At 41.2% G+C, this 16,750-nt stretch overlaps 1 protein-coding gene across 3 annotated transcripts in view; it reads left to right on the plus strand.

The window, feature by feature from the left end:
- PAG1 (phosphoprotein membrane anchor with glycosphingolipid microdomains 1) overlaps positions 1-16,750 on the plus strand; it is a 101,791-nt gene that overhangs the window by 79,697 nt on the left and 5,344 nt on the right. For all 3 annotated transcript variants that reach the window (XM_057370099.1, XM_057370098.1, XM_057370100.1), the window contains 5 exons: positions 5,350-5,561; positions 8,230-8,281; positions 8,804-8,900; positions 11,570-12,159; positions 16,594-16,653. In XM_057370099.1, the coding sequence (XP_057226082.1) occupies positions 5,437-5,561; positions 8,230-8,281; positions 8,804-8,900; positions 11,570-12,159; positions 16,594-16,653 (924 nt within the window). In that variant the 5' untranslated portion in view covers positions 5,350-5,436. The remainder of the gene's footprint in view (positions 1-5,349; positions 5,562-8,229; positions 8,282-8,803; positions 8,901-11,569; positions 12,160-16,593; positions 16,654-16,750) is intronic.

The raw sequence follows: 16,750 nt of genomic DNA on the forward strand, positions 1-16,750 counted from the left end.
AACAAAGCACTGGGAGCCGGAGGGATGGCAAGGGGGAAGGGAGCAGTAGGAGATTGAGCAGCTCACAAGGGAGCCCTGCAACCAAAGCCCAGGGGTGAGCATGGGCAGCACCTGGGCAGTGTCCCCGTTAGCTGAACACAGCCTGACAGCCCAGGACAGGGAGTCGCCATCCCCGCAGCCTCCACCAATCTCTCCTGTCCTGTCGCGTTTGGCTTCTCACATTCAAAGTCGCTCAGCTGTCAGAACAATTCAGTCTCTTGCCTACGCTCCATCTATAATTCATTAAGAAACCCAGAGAGGTGAAGCTGTTGACATTTCCCACTCTTTTCCCTCTGGAAGGCGTGGGCAGAGCATTGTTTGCAGCAGGACATGAATGGAACTGCTGTAAACCCTGAAGCCAAGGGGAGGGTGRCAGGCGGGGGACACGCTGCCATCTCCTGCCAGGACACCGGAGCACAGTGTCTGCCTCTCGCAGGCACATCCTGTGAAGCACCACCATAAACTCGGGCAGAACTCAGCTCAGAAAATCCTGGCCAGATCCTGGACCTCAGGTGCACTCTTTGGGTCTTTCAGATGCTAGTCTTCAAAGGTGTTGAGGTCTCASTCCAAACTTTTGCAGCTTCCCCACCAGTTAAAATTTACACTCCGTGTGCTCCTCAAACTTGCAGCCCTGTGTATCTGCTTCACTCCAGATACAGGTTTTTTGGGAGCAAAATTGCATTCTCCACATCATCAARTCAGGATGAACTGCCTCAGCCCTGCTTTATCCCTGCAACAGCTGCAAGCMAAAATAACATTATTCACCATAAAAGTGTGGATTATACAACAAAAATATCTGTCATTCCGAAACCACAAATGTAATTGGGCATTTAAGTGCAATTTTGAGGAATGGCTACAGGCATCATTTATCATATGGGTTCCAGTAATGGCAAATATTGATGTCTAARAAGAAGTTCATACAAGAAGAAGAAATTTTATCCAATATAGTGTAAAGATTAGTTTTCTGAACTGATAGTGACTTTGAAATGTGAATACAGACTATTGTTTAAATTTTGCCATCGATGAAATAACCAGGTTTCTTAACCGAGTGTTTCAGGCTTGTCCCTGTTATTTTTTTTTTCTAGAGTCCAGCATCTCCAGCAACTTGTGTGCAGAGTTCTGTGGAAAGGGTACAGTGAAAAAAATCTTCATTTTTAAAGGATCATCACACAGGAAAATAATTTTTAAAACCCCAGACAGTTCCATTGACCATTATTCTGTCTCAGCAATGTCTCTCTGCAAGGTTGAACTGTTTGAGTCTGAGAGTCTTCCAGGGGTGGAGGTAGGACCATTTTGAGCCCAGGAGATGAAGGGCCCCATGTGAACTCCATCTGTAGGAGCAGCGTTGCATCCAGCTCTGAAGTACCYTCAAAAGAGCCACAAATCCCAGTCCCTGATTGGAGAGATTCACCAGAGGGCAGCACAATATCACTTTCTATTGTAAAAGCAGGAGTTAATCATTTGAGCTGTCAGAGGCCTCTTAGAAATTAGCTCTTTGTTCCATCATTATGATTTCAAGTAAGTTTCTCTTCAAAGCTAGCCCATGGAGCAGCTCCTAAATCCAGAGTACAGGACATTGATGTTTTAATGTCCAGGCATTCACTTAGTGGAAGCAGAGGGWGTTCAGGCAGTTGTGTTTTCAGTGAATTTCTTTGCCAGGTTTCTATCCAGGGCTGGTTGGGGCAGCTGATGGTACTGGTCCAGCTTCAAGCATTTCAGAAACTCTCCTGTGTTAAAGGCACCAGCCTGGGTGAATATTATTTCAGCCTCATCTTTTGGAAGGCATTAAACAGAAGGAGTAAGCCCTCTGATGTCCCTACATGATAAGGATTCACAGAGAGTGGATCTAGAGCCACAGAATCGTGGAATGGCCTCGGTTGGAAGGGACATTAAAGATCATCCAGTTCCAACCTGACTCTTTTCACTAGACCAGGCTGCTCAAATCCCCATCTGGCTGGACCTGGAACAYTTCCAGGGATGGGGCATCCACAGTTTTTCTGAGCAACCTGTTCCAGTGACCCAYCACYCTCCCTGCAAGAATTTCYTCCTAGTATCTAATCTACACCCACTCTCAGTCCCCCTTATTCTATCATTACATACCCCTTTAAARAGTCCCTCACCAGTTTCCTTATAGGTCCCCTTTAGGTACCGGGATGTTTTTGTGTTATAATTGTATTTACTTCTGATTGCCCTGTGCTGAGCAGYTTCTAGATCCTTTAGCACTTATGCCAAACTCCTGCTGTTCAAGGAGCTAAGAGGAGTCATTGGTCACACTTTGCCTGCTCAGCKTCCTTCATTCAGGGCTTCACCTATCATCAATCTGTTCCTAGTTATTATTACTCTGTTCAGTTTGCACAGCTGCCTCCAGCRGTCCCCTCCCCTGGTTCAAGTGTCACTGTGCTCTTCTGTCCTTTGCTGACCTCTTTCTCTCAACACACAGTCAAAGCATTTTGTGCTCTTTTCCTGTRAATTAACTACATCTCCTGGCCTTGGTCATTCCCTTTGCTGTTTTGACTTGTGCCCRGTGGGATGCCTCATGTGTAGCATCAGTCTTGAGCTCCACTCCTGACATCACACGTAGAGGTCTCCCTTGACTGACTCTTTCTGATCTYGCTCCTTTTGAAGTTCTGTCTGAACTCCATCTGCTCCACTCATCCTAACACTTCCTCACTCAGTACTGAAGCCTTCAAAGACGCAGCTTTTCCATGGGGCTGCTCCTCATATATCCTCAGCTTTCCTTGGTTCAAATATTATCTTTATTCCAGGAACCTTAAGAATATATATTTAGAATAAAAGAGTCCCTTTTCTTACAGTGTGAGCTTAAGTTACATTACTTGGTCTTCTGAGAGGAGTATAGCATTGTTCTTCAGAGTGGTACAAAATTAGGAACTTAGCAATAGAAATAATTTAAATAACTTTCAAGACAGCTCTGTGTCTGCTCTAAAAGAAAATAAACATGTGTTTCTGTTTTAAGAAAAATATTTTAAAATCCCTATTCCTTTTCTTATACTTTTCTTTGCCCAATATTTGGGGGGGATGGGAAGTTTCTTCTTTTCATTTGTGTTCTTTTTATTTCTTGGGAAAACCAAGGAAGAAAAGACAACAAAAATACTGAAAAAAAGATTTGGTTTGGTTTCCTTTGTTYTTACATTCCATTTTTATTTCATCATTTTTTTCCCAAGGAAAAAGAAAAATTAGAGGTTTTTAAAGGCAAAAGGATTGGGCAAAAGAAATKAAAAGATCTTTTAAGAATTTTCTGTAAGTTTTAGCAGGGCAGGAAATGTCTTTGAAAATTCACCAAAAAAAGAAAGTTTAAAAGTGAAGTATTTTCTATTCAACCTTCTTAACAAGGGTTTGGAGATAGTTAAGGCAGCCAGCACAGTGTGCTTTGTAATGTTCTCTAAATGAGGTCAGTCCATCACCTCTACAGGAATCCACACCAATGCACAGTGCCCTTGCATGCCATCACAGATGACCTTGTGGGCATTACACCAAGTTTTCTCCTGATTCAATCTGATTCTGTTTCTCTTAAGGTCTCTCCATTTCACAGTCAGTGATTTTGCTGTATACATAATTTTTAGAGTGATCTGCCACTGGTTTWAAATGTTTAATTTGTCAGGCTCTGCCAAGATAACCGGAGAGGCACATTGCTTGGCAGTGGTCATCCCTGAAGGGAGGTGGCTCTTTGGTGTTTATGCACAAGGCTTTCCAGTAAGATGTATTTGCTTTGCCAAAGTGTGGCACACATTCCTCCTGTGTATTTAGGGGCTTGGAGAAGTTACACATTGTATGGCTTTTTTGTTGCTTGACCGAACAAAAACATTTTAACTACACCTTCTTCCCATTTCAATATCCATGCCACTATTAGCTAAAAAAAAAAAATTAAAAAGCTTTTATCCACTGTGGATATATTAGTAATGTTTGGTTTTTGGAAGGTGTACAGAAGTCTCATCCTGCATTGTTGAAATCAATGAGCCCATTTAATTCAGGAACAGAAATGTTRCTTGTAAGAGCTACCCAGTCACATAACTTAGTTCTTAAGTATATCCTCTGATTCACCAGATTTCCTTTTATCTAAATGGCCTTCTTCTGGAAATAAATCTTTTTCTCATATGATTTTAATAACAAAGTGGTGATATGTTTTTATATACAAGTATGATATTAATAACTAATTGAATTCGTTTTTACAAAGGATGCTCTTGCTGCAAAAATAAATATATGTACATACATATTTCATTTACAAAAMCATGTATCTATGAAAATATATGCATTAAAGAAGTCATTAGTGGCTTTAGACAGTCTTCAATCTTACATTTGTGCTACTTTTTCATTCCCGAAATATATCTGCTCATTTCTTAGCCATTGTATTCTATTTCAGTTTTTATCAATCTTGAGTCAGGCTGAAAGCCTGTAAATAGGCTTTGCATAACCTATTCCCAAGTGATGGAGAAATTGATACCTTCAGCAGTGAATAATTAATAATGTCTTTTCAATTTTGCCATATCAGCAATGAATTGCATTAAAAATATGTACATAATTTTGGAATGTACTGTATACCAAAACTTATATATGATAAATAGGGTTCACTTCCTCAGAGGCTGCTGTGCTGTAGCAAAAGTTGTTTTTATTCAAGTTATTAAAAAAACACCCTGTTTAYTTTGTTCTGCTGCTTTCTGAGACTCATGTGGGGAGAAGCTGAAAAAGAAAGTTCACTGTGGTTACTCTCCAGACACACTATTAAGAAAACAAGCATATCACACAGAAATAAGACCAGATCTTACCTGCTGCGAGAAAGGTTTCTGGGTCTTCCTTTCAAAGATTTACCCAGCTTATTTGTCACTGCRCTTTAAGCCTCGAGTCATGTGCAGGCAGGAGACACTGAGAGGGAAAGAGTTGAAAACTTACTTCAGCTCTCTTGTAGGCTTGTTAACTTTGCAGAAGTTGGCATTAGTTTTRAAAGCTCCCTTTGCAATGAAATTTATAAATAGGACCACAAAATAGATTACTCTGTCCCTCAAAGTTGATTTATAAACCTTTTCCTGAAAATACAAGTACAGAGATGCTGTACTACCTTTTATTCATGTTGAGCTTSTAGATAGGTAACAGCTTGCGTTAATATTTGACAAATCTGTTCCATGTTGCTGTCAGAAATGGAGCTGAAAATCTCTTTGACTGGCTGGCTTGTACTTGAAACTGGTGTTCGTAAGATCTGGATCTGAAAATCTCTCCTGCCAGACTTGTAGCTGTCAGATTCATTATCTTCAAAATTTCTCTTAACCTCTGATGGTGGGTTTGTTTTTTTTTCTGCAGAAACAGAAGGTGCATGCAGCACAGATGTCGGCCTTTTTCAAGGAGTAACCTCTTCAGCCCCGAGTGATACCAGCTCCTGTTAGTACCATGGGGCCAGAGGGTGGTTTCTTGGGCAGTGGACAGATCCAYGTGATCCTGTGGGGAAGTTTGGCAGCCATGACAACACTCTTGTTCCTCACCTTCCTCATCTTYCTTTGCTCCAGCTGCAATGGGTAAGGCTCCAGGGTTTAATGGCTCTTGATTTACTTTCTACAGGGATTGACACAGCTTCATGAATAAATAGTTAGCAGGAAATACTGAGGACTTAAATACAGATATAAAGAAAGGTACTCATAGCAAACCCGATTTTGAACAGTTCTATTCATTCTAAAATCTAATTATGTTTTTCTTTTGCTGTGGAGGAGGTACATCATTGTGCATATTTGGTGGTTTCCCCTAAGCAGAAGCCTGGTGCACAGGTGGACACTGAGTGTTATCAGCTCACACCCCTAAGCTGAAAGTGAGAGCATGAGGTGGGCTGAAAAAGTAGAGGTTAAAAAGGAAAGGGAAGTGATGATGTACTTCAGCTTTGCTTTGGCCATTCCTGAAGTACAGGGAATCGATCCTGCCTTTCAAGCAAAATGAGTAAGGATCAAATGGTGATGCTAATTAATGTCTTACACCTTATCCTTATTTTCTTCACATAAGAAGATTCAATTTCACCAATACAGGCACTTCTACTGGCTTTGTTTCTTCACATTTAAAGGCTCCTTCATGACATGTAMGCTGAGCCCTGCTGCCTGCACAGCAGCCTGGGCAGCCTGGACTTTGTTCATGGTGCCCTTCCACCAGGCYAGAGACCAGTCAGACCTTCACTGTGAGGACTGGGACTGMTGTGGGCCATAYTGCTGTATTTTGCAAGCATAGCTCMATCAGCCAAGTATATGGGGGGAAAAAACGCAGTACAGCAGCAAAATCTGCACTTTGGATGCACGTGCCTATGAGGAGCATGTGCTTTCACTCATTCAGCTTTGAGAGCATTGAGGAAACTGCAGCCATAAAATGCACTCTATTGGAACAAGGTAGTCTGCAGTGGAAATTCCTGGTTTTCAGCAGGATTTCTGTAACTCCCACCATGCAAAAAACAGTCAAGGACAAAAACAGGCCCCAAAAGTTGGCTGAAACCCTAAAAAGCTTTAGTTGGAACTTGAAATTTCATGTGATTCAGAAGAAACACTTTTGTAAACTGTGAGTAAGGATCAAATGGTAATGGTAAACTGTGAGTTGGCACTTCAGTATCATTGTCACAATTTCCTGTGATATCTGTGTAAAAACTGGTAGAAATATATATTTTTAAAGTTATTTAAAAGTAGAACACCTATTTCAAATATTCTTTACTCCACAAACATTGCAAGTAGGTACTRTGTATCATCTTTTAAGGCCTTTTCCAGCCCAAATGGTTCTATAATTCTGTGTTTTATTTTGTAACACACCAATCCTTGAAACATCTCTAGGAACATGAGTCAAACCATTGAGTAGTCTTTGCAGTTACAGAGGTACATTGCCTGAAACATTCTTGTGATGTTCTTTAATAAATTCTTGTGTCACTAGCTTGGACGTAGTATCTTTTGTTTCCGGTCATTCTCTAGRGCGAGTTGTTTATGCATAAATGCAATTATGCAGAATTTCTTCCTGGCTTACTCTTCAAAAATGGATGAGGACATAGAAAACGGAATGGAATTTGCTCTTTCTAAAATATCAGAGTCAGAAAAACTTCCAGAGAGGAAATGCAGCTTTTGACTTTCTCGTCTCTGCATTGGTGCAGGCTCACTTGTTCTTTGTTGTTTCCCAATTAGGTAGAATTTGAACAGTTGCTAGTGTGGAAGTACAGTTCCCTGCTTCCCTTTAGAAGCAGCACAGATTTCATATTGTCAATATTTTCTCACCTTTTTACTTGACTTTTCATCTAGGGGAAGGACTAACATTTTTTAAGCTCATACTTCATTGCAGTATTTCTGAGTAAGAGCTCTATTTCCCAAATGGTAAAACCTGTAAACATAATCCATACTTAGACTCCTGTGAAGGGAAGTAGAATTCCTTTTAAAATGTAGACCTCTGTTGCTATGAAATTTGTATGCCTCTTTGAACTGCTCATGTGTATTATTAAGTTGACTAGCATTTTCAGTGGAAGTTGGCTGGATTTTCTTTGGCCTTTTCTAATTCCTCACACACTTTTTACTGACACAGTTTAAGGATCTTCCCAAGTAGTCTGTSACCAAAATGTGTATTTCAGATATGATTAAATTTAAGATAATAATATTTTCATTATCATACAATCATAGAATGGCTTGGGTTGGAAGGGACCTTAAAGATCATCCAGTTCCCTGTCATGGGCAGGGACACCTTTCACTRGACCAGGTTGCTCAGAGCMCCATCCAGTCTGGCCTTGAACACTGCCAGGGATGGGATATCCATAAGTASTTGCTTCTCTGAGCAGCCTGTTCCAGTGTCTCACCACYCTCACAGTAAAGAATTYTTTCCTAATATTTAATCTAAACCTAMTCCCTTTCAGTTTGAAGCCATTCCCCCTTGTCCTGTCTCTGCATAGTTGTAAACATTATATTGTAATTATCATCAGTGACTCCTCACTGTAATCTTTTACTGAATGAGAAATAGAATTGTGTGTGTTTTACCTTTTCAATTATGTTTATCACCATCCTGCCTCAATGGTGTCCTTTCACAGTGGTCATACCAGTCCCTGTAATAATCTTCAGTTATTCYATTTTCAATATTATTGTGAATCATAGCTTTGTTCCTTTCAGGGGTATAAAGTCTATTAATGATTGGCATTTGTATATTAGCATAATTTGTAGTAAAAATTCATGTGCCTTTTTCATTAAGGGAGAAGAAGGCCAAAAATCAGAATGGAGATCATGAAAATCTGATGAATGTGGTAAGTATTTATTTCTGGTGGCTTGTGACTGTCTTGTGGTTGGTTTGCAAAATACTACAGATTAGAAAATAGCTCAGGAATTTCAAGATGGTTGAGCATGGGGAACTTTAAAAGTTGCAGAACAGGAAGAGGAGGAAAACTTGTGTAGATCCTGATAATCAGCAATTTCTCAGTGCCCTTTCTGCTACCACTGTACTCTTAACTCTCCTTCTTTTCCTTCACTCAGTGAAGGGAAGTGCAGTGTACCCTTTGTCAGCTGCCATCTTCCCATGGGTTAAAGCCATAGGAATGTCTATTRCCATAAAGCTTGGAAAGGACATCACTCTGGACATCTTTGCATTTATAGTTTTTTTTTAAATCTGTAAACACAGGCACTTAAATCTTTAAACCTAGTTGGCATGGTTTGGCTCTCCTGCTWATGATGCCTGTGAGTCAGAGCTCTGGAGATCAGAGTGAAATTCATCGCACAGCYATTCCTGTGAACATTTATCCTGATCCCATGATCACTGATTTGTGTTGCAGCCTTCYGACAAGGAGGTTTTCAGCCACTCCATCACCAGTTCAGTGACAGAACCTCCCCCAAACAGTGAGCAGAACGGAGCACTCAGCAACGGTGAGGGTGAGTAGTGGCACCGCTGTGGGTGGGATGAGCGAGCGGCACCGTCCCAGGGCTCACAGCTCCCACCTGAGCWGCACAGCACATGGTGATGCCTCAGTTTTTAGGTTTCCAGCCATCAGCTTTCCAAGCAGTCAAGCCSTTTGTCTGAATACTCTGCGCACCTCTGCAGGTCTGGCACCAGATCACACAGAATTTATATCCAAGTTAAAAAATGCCGTGAAGTCGTTTGCCTTGCTGGGAAGTCAGTGGAGGTGATCATCCCRTGGAGATTCTGGTGGTTTAGGTTGCATCTTCACTACTGGGTGTGCTCTGCCACAGCCCTACAGCCCCACTCCCAGTTCTCCACACCAGCCAGCACTGGGAGGTGCTGAGGTCCTCTTCTGGGCCACAGGTGTGKGCTACCAAGCCATACCTGCAGATTGACCAGGCCATCAGCCAAAGAATGGGACAGTCCCTAATCTTACTAAGCTATGGAACGGGGTAAAACCAAAAGATGAAGTTGCATCTTAAAGCTTCAGAATTGCTCCAGGAGGCCATAGGAATATTTCAGGTCCTCCTCCAGGGATTACAGGATCCATTCTGTGCTATGTTGCCACACATAATATATTTTTATATTTTAGAAAACAGGCAACATAAATAGGCTTCCTTTTTTTTCCTTAGTCTTTGCTTTGCTGAACACTTAAAATGATTCACCCTGAAGTGTCACTGGAAAATATTTTACTCAGCTGTACCTAAAAATAAACTCACTCTCAGCTCAGAGCCACTGGGAGCCAACTGTTGTCTTCACACTAACACCAACACCAGGGGCTGCACTCCAACTTACAGCTCTCCTCCTCATCTCCTGCAGCTAGAGGCTAAGCTATTCAGACTTTACCCCTTAGAGAGAAATATCCAAAGTAATTTTTAAACTTTGTTTTTGCAGCTAATTGCTACTCCCATCCATTGGCTTGTTGTGTGTGTAGGTGTGTGGTTCCCTGAGGGACGTGATGTGCAGAGCAAAGCCCTGCAGAATGGAAGTATTTCTCTCTGCCATGAGTCACCACATGTGCAGCTGTCAGAGCTGCTGCTAAAAGGTGCACTGTCAACCAGCAGACAGTTTTCAGACTGCCTGGTATTATACTTGTCTTAAACTCTGCATAACAGCCCTTCTGAATAACAGGAACCCCTGTGTTTTAATTTCTTACTTACACTTTATGCACTTTTTGTTAATAGCTCTTTTTATTACTGTTTCTGCTAGCTTTCTGAGCAGGAGCATGCCTATGGAAGCAGAACCATCAAATGCTGGTTTTTTTTTTTCCTTTACCCAACCTGCCAGCATTGTCTTATCAATGCCAGCCCCTCAGCTACACCAACCCCTTCTGTGCTACTACCCATGACTACAGAAGCACAGAAACTTGAGCTCTCATTGCTTTTGATTGTCTCCTCCAGGCTGCATGAGGTGTGTGCTCTTTGGGTTCTGTAAGGGTGCTCTGCACAGCACAGAAATCCTTGGAATCAAGGTCTAGAAAGGCAAAACACCCATCTTCCACTCAGTCAGTGATTACCAGTTTACTCCTTCAGTTGTGTCCTGAGTTTTGCAGTCAGGATATGGCTCCCTGCAGGTGCTGACTGCATCTGCATGCYCTGACCACAGGAGAAAGTAATGTCCATGGCAACCACCAAATCAAGGGCATTGATTGCTTTTGGCAACCATGTCAAACTCACTGAAGGACACAGAAGAATGGGTTGTTTTTGTTGAGATAGTGCCACAGGAACTACCCTAAGTAAAGCTGTTCAAGAGTGATTTTTTTTAAAGAAATCATGTGAGGTAAAGTTACATACCATGTGCTACCTGAAACATACTTGTATATGCCATGAATACATGCAAATGTCACACATGTGCAGTGTAAGATGAGAAGCCCCATAGATTTCAGTCCCTAATCCCATCTAGTGACAGTGACATGTGGCCCACTTCTGAGACCTAAAACAACATGTTCTGCCTAACACTACCTTCTGAAGTCTAGTCTTCTCTCTTGTGCATATGGCCAGCTCGTTAGTAGGTTGTCAGCCTGCATTATGTGCTGCGAGACTAAGAGAAGTATGGCACAGCCTTCCGGTGAGGAGCTTCTGGTGTAGCATGCAGGGAGGGCTGAGCGAAGTGAAATCCCAACGAGAATTTGGCCAGCATGTTAAACAAGCTGAGGGATGGTAGGGAGGAAGTAGGAATGCTTTCCTTTTGATTCCAAAGAATGGGGAAATGCAAAGGGGAAAATCTAACTAGGATTTTTTTTTAAGGCACTTGTTTTGAGGCCTCCCACCTGTTTCCATCTGAGACTACTGAGCACTCTGTAATCATTCAGTGAAACTGTGTACAAAGCAGCTGAACACCCACGCACAGCTACCCTCCYATCCCCTGTTCTGATAGGGAATGCTGTTGCCATATAATGTGACTTGGGGGTGCACAAACTATTTTAGATGTTGTGAGAAAGATGTTTTATCAGTAGAGAACAGAAATGTCTGTAACTGAAACCTTTTGATAAGCAAAAAGCATGTTGATCAMTAGGCATTTCCAGGCATTCATATCATTTATCCTTTCCAGCGTGTCACAAAAGCAAAGTGATGCAGAGAGTACTAATTCACACCTTTTAGTTATGCATTTGTTTGTAATACTTCTCTGTAATTTTCTTTAGTTCTTTCTGAGGACAGTACAGCTGCCTGTATCCAGCCTTATGAAGAAGTGCAGACATCTGATCTACTAGATCAACAGGATAGTCTTGGAAAGTCCATAAAATGTCACCAGAGCCGTGAACTACCCAGTATTCCCCCTAACAACCCCATGGAAACAATCATCTCCTCTAGAAATGCAGAAAATGATCAAGGTCTTGGAATGGAAGGGCCTTATGAAGTCTTGAAAGACAGCTCCTCGCAGGAGAACATAGTTGAAGAYTGCTTGTATGAAACTGTGAAGGAAATTAAAGATGTTGGAGCAGCAGTCAGCATGGAAGGGAAGTCCAACAGCAAATCRAAGGCTTCACTGACAGTTTCTGAAGGTCAGAATCAGATTCCTGAGTGCAGAATTGAGTCAGCAGAATATGCATCTGTTGACMGAAACAAGAAGAGTCGCCAAAGTGCAAACTCAGAAAGTCCTCTTGACAACCTACCACCTGTAGAGGACGAGCTGCCCCCTCCGGTACCCATGAAACTTCTTGATGAAAATGAGAATGTGCAAGAAAAAGAAATGGAAGAAGAAGTGACAGAAGGAGCAAGTAAACCAGAAAAGGTAAATACTGCAAATATTTGTCCTCATCAAACAGCCAAATAATTATGAGAACATATGGGTGGTAGAGGATTTTATTTTTCAGTAACAAAAAATAGCAAGACAAAAACACCACTCGAGATGAAGCAAGACTGCAAGTGGAAATATGATAATTTACAGTATAGTGTTTGTATTAGAGGTGTGTGTTCATTCTGTTGCAGCCTGTATTTTTGATGGTTGCAGTTATGCACTACATAAGGCTTTTGCCAAATATTACCGAGGAATTGCATAGGAGGCCTCTACTTCTTTGTGTGATAGTATTATATTTGTGGAAGCTATTACAAAGAGTATCCAGTATCTTTGTCAGGATCTATAGCTTGTTCAGAATCCCTCTCTTCTTTTTTTTTTCTAATAAAACCACAACTTACAAAAAAGAGAGGGAGGCATCCTTGGTGGATATTCTAACTTTAGATGTGCCTCCTTTGCAGGGCCACCTTGACTGAGCTGTGCAAGTGTTAGGCACTTGCTCCAAGTGACTSACCTTGTCTTTTGCTGTAGGAGAGAGGGATAGAAAGAGAGATTAAAGCTGTATGCCTTTATATTTGTCAAATTCTGTATGTCACACATAAACAGACAAAGGAATTTCTAAGTGCTGATACCACACCCAAAAGTTTTCTCAGCTGCTTATGCGTCCTCCCTGGGAGCAAGTTGTGGTGAACCCCTTGAAAAATAGAATTATGAAATTTTCAACCGTATATTTTCCCCCACTTGTAGTTTTTAATCAGAAGTCATTTTAAGGATGCTTTCAGATCATAGCAGAGACTTTTCTTAAACTGTTGAGTTTGCATTTTTCAGAATGTTTAGTTATCTTCTTATTAATTGTGACTGAAAGACTGTAGGTTTAGCATCTTTTTGGTGTCTGAGCCATCAAGTAATATTAGGTAGGTATTGATGAAAATTTCAAAAGAAATTCTTAAGATGCAACGTGACTTTTTAATGTAAACGTTTACCTGAAAAATCACAGCACAGCTGAGGTATTGTTACTTGTTTCTGGTTATCTTATTTGAAGAATTTCAGTAATCCAGGAAGAAGGCAGAAGAATATCTTGTTAAATAACTAACWAACCATGTAACCTGTAAAGCACAACAGAGTCCAGATGAATACACTAAAGACTACTCACCATATGAAAATTATTTAGCTGGACTCTTCAGTGCACATTCTTACAAATAATGAGCTCGTTAAGTAAARAATTAAGATGTTATTTTAAACAACAATCCAGCAACACCCTTCCCTCCCACATTCAGGCCAAAAGTAATTTCTCATTAAACTTTTAGATAAACAGCTTTGCATMGCAGTGACATTTTTCCTACCACGTGTGAAAAGACTTGCAGAAAGTAGTAATTGTATTTCCCAGGCACCAATACAAAGGAAAAGCCTTTGCTGCTCTGTAGCTCCCGAGCACACTGTTCACGCAGTGTCAGTAACTGCAAGGAGTAGGAATTGATTWAAATGGTTCTGGTTTTGAAGGATTAATCAAGAGATGACACATGCAGTCCCCTAAATGCCAGAAAAAAAGGTGTTTGTCTAATTAAAATTTATTCAGAGCTGTAGCCACCCCGAGTTAAAGCTTCAGCAGCATCAGATCATTGCCGTGCTCGCTGCTGGGTACATGCATTATGCATCGAGGCGTGCGCCTGTCCTGTCCTTGAGAGCTACAGCTGCAGCAGAGTTGGAAATGGTAATTGATGGAATATATAAATGTCATTATTGTTGGCATTGTGTGGGGAGGTGGTTATGGGATTGTTTTTCTGTTGTGATGGTGATAATTTTTCCCTTTATTTTGCTGCTTCAAGCCATGCAGATCAATGCCCGTTTTCTTTCAATGTGGCAACCAAAAACAAGATGTTTATGGAGATATATATTATATTGATAACTTTCTTAGTTAGATTCCATACGTATTTCTGGTTTTGCTTCCCCTCCGGTGAATTTACTTAGCTGCTCTGTTTATCATGACATCTGCATCCCAAACTCTCAAACCTGCCCTGACCCTGATGAAGACAGAGGTTGTGTGTAAGTCGTGCAAGTCTCCCTAACTACAATGAGTGCACAAAGGAGGGACAGGCAGGGAGGCCACCTGTGTAACCAAGGCTTGTACCTGACAACCGAGGGAACAGTCTGTGTCCAAGCTGTTTCAGTCTGAGACTGTTTCAGTCTCACTGTCTAAAGGAGGGCAGCCAGGGTGATCCCCAGCCYGTGTGAGTTCCTGAAACGCACAAATCTGGGAGGGAGCTAGGTGAATCCAGAGACCATTCCCACATAATAACAACATGAAAAGGACAAAGCATCCTTTTAAGGGCCAGGTGTGCAATTAATGGGTGAAAATTTACTTAAACTGTGACCCAGCTAAAGCCCTTGGAAGGACTCAGTGAAGAAAGGTATCTTTAATAACACCTGCAAAAATTTGAGCATAGTTCTTCTAATAAAACTGGAAAAGCAGAAGAGATTCAGGTTTTTTTTTTTTTTTTCCTTTTATTTAAAACAGAAGGGCAGTATGGATCTCGTTTTTCACCCAGATCTTTCCAGAGTGAGCCCTGGAAGAAATTATCTCTGTGTGTACATCTGGCTGCTGCCATCTGATTTCAGCCTTGTGCAGCCTGAGGAGGGCAAAGCATCTCTTACAAATGCACCAAAGGAGAATGTTCTTCTTGTTCTGGTGCCCAAGTCAGGAGCAGCAGCTGAGCCAGAGAGCAAAAAATCAAGTGCTGTTGAGGAACAAAAGGGAATTGGAAGGCAAATAAGGATACATGTTTGTGTTGCTACTGTTGAGGTTTCAGGCATAGTTGATGATTCCACTAGGTGCAAAATGTTCAAGAGCAAGTGGAGTTTTTTTAAGTTACCAAGATAACAATGTCCTCCAAAACTGATGTGTCACAGGCTTCACATTTAGAAGAAAGAAYGCTATATCCAGGGCAACAGTACAGGATGGCAAACACCCTGGGGTATTTATCAGTACTTGAGTGGGAAACTGTAGAAGGGGTCCTGACATGTGGTGCTTACAGAAACCCTGATGACAGAAAAATCACTGAAGAACTTTGTGAACACATACTTGTTTTAATGTGTGAGGATGAAATTAGTAACTTACTCCTCAGCACAAAAAATATACTGCAGATAGGAAAGACTAAACTAAGTTGCTGTAGTGAAGCAGATCTAATACAAGGCCAAAATAATTAAATACATTTGAACTTTTCCTTTAATTTCCTCTTTTTTTTTTTTTTAAACAAACCACAGGTTAAAGAGTGCTGTTCTCCAGACACTGAGAAAGAAGCRAGGGAGTTTGTCAGTGAGGGAAGCTCCTGGGGAGCAGCAGGCAGACTTCAGTGTGCTTTGGGCCAAGGTCTGTCAGAAGTGCCCAGGAACTTGAAGTTTGGTATTTACCAGAAGTAAAAACAATGAGAAGATGAAAGGACAAAAGAATCTATCATAATGTGCCTCTGTAAAAAAAAACAACAAAAGAAAACAAGTTCTGTGTGCCTGGAAGTGGTATTTCATTGACTGTGCTAAAAATAGCTCTACTTCTCCATGTTGGTTTGCCCTGGGAGTGGTATGAAATATTTTAGTTGGAGAAGTTGTGTGAAAGTCCAAACTATGGCCTTTTATAGTGCTGGAAGGCTCCCTCTGAATCACTGTGGAGCAGGAGTCTGGCAAAGCCTTCTTGCCCCAGGGAGGAGGCATCCCACTGCTGCAGGGTCTTTATTGTTATAAAGGTCCTAAGGCATTTTTCATAAGAGCAAAATGCTTTCCCCCCGATGTTTCATAGCCTGTTTTCCACAGAATACTTCACATGCTTGAAGTTAAACTTMATTCCAAACCAAGCCCTCTGTCCTTCAGCTCAGGGTGGGCTACAGCAGGTCCAAATGGTTGTGAGGCTGGGCTGCTGAGCATCTCTGCACAGGGGCTGCATTCCAGGGATGGGAAGGACACAGCTCTCCCCTGCAGCACCTCAAGAATCCACAGAATGAAGGACAATAATCAACAGGAAGGTGTCAGCTGAGTGTTGTTCTTTTGTTWTTTAAAAGCATATCTGAAAATCCTGTGAAAGGGCAACTGGTGTATTGCAACAGCTRACTTCTAATTGTTCAGAAGTCTCTGCAGACACTTCATAAGAAGTGTAAATGCAGCCATACAGCAGTGCAAAGTTTGTTTTAACCATTACATTATTTTTACCCTTTTCAGGTCAGGACAAGAGCAGATCCATTAAAAAGCTTTACTAACCTCASGGTTGTTCTCTCCAGAGAAGTACTCTGAATAGTGTGGATATTAGYTATGTATAATGGAACTTGAGAGCAAATGACCAAAAAAATACAATGTATTGATTGTAATGGGAGGGTTTTGTTACARATTTCACACTGTTGATGGGTAACGAGCTTTTTATTTTCTTTCTTTCTTCCTTTTTTACAGAGGCTTAGTTCAGTGTCTTACAAGTCTCGAGAGGAAGATCCATCTCTTACAGAAGATGAGGTAGGTTCCTTGCATGAAATTCAGTAACTAACTAGAGACCAGTTTTTAGGCAGAAATTAGCATAAACTCTGCATGATTAAGCATAATCTAAGAAAGG

The sequence above is a fragment of the Malurus melanocephalus genome, unplaced genomic scaffold (assembly GCF_030028575.1).
Source record: "Malurus melanocephalus ecotype Western Australia unplaced genomic scaffold, MMel_1.1 scaffold_119, whole genome shotgun sequence".
NCBI classification, from domain to species: Eukaryota; Metazoa; Chordata; class Aves; order Passeriformes; family Maluridae; genus Malurus; species Malurus melanocephalus.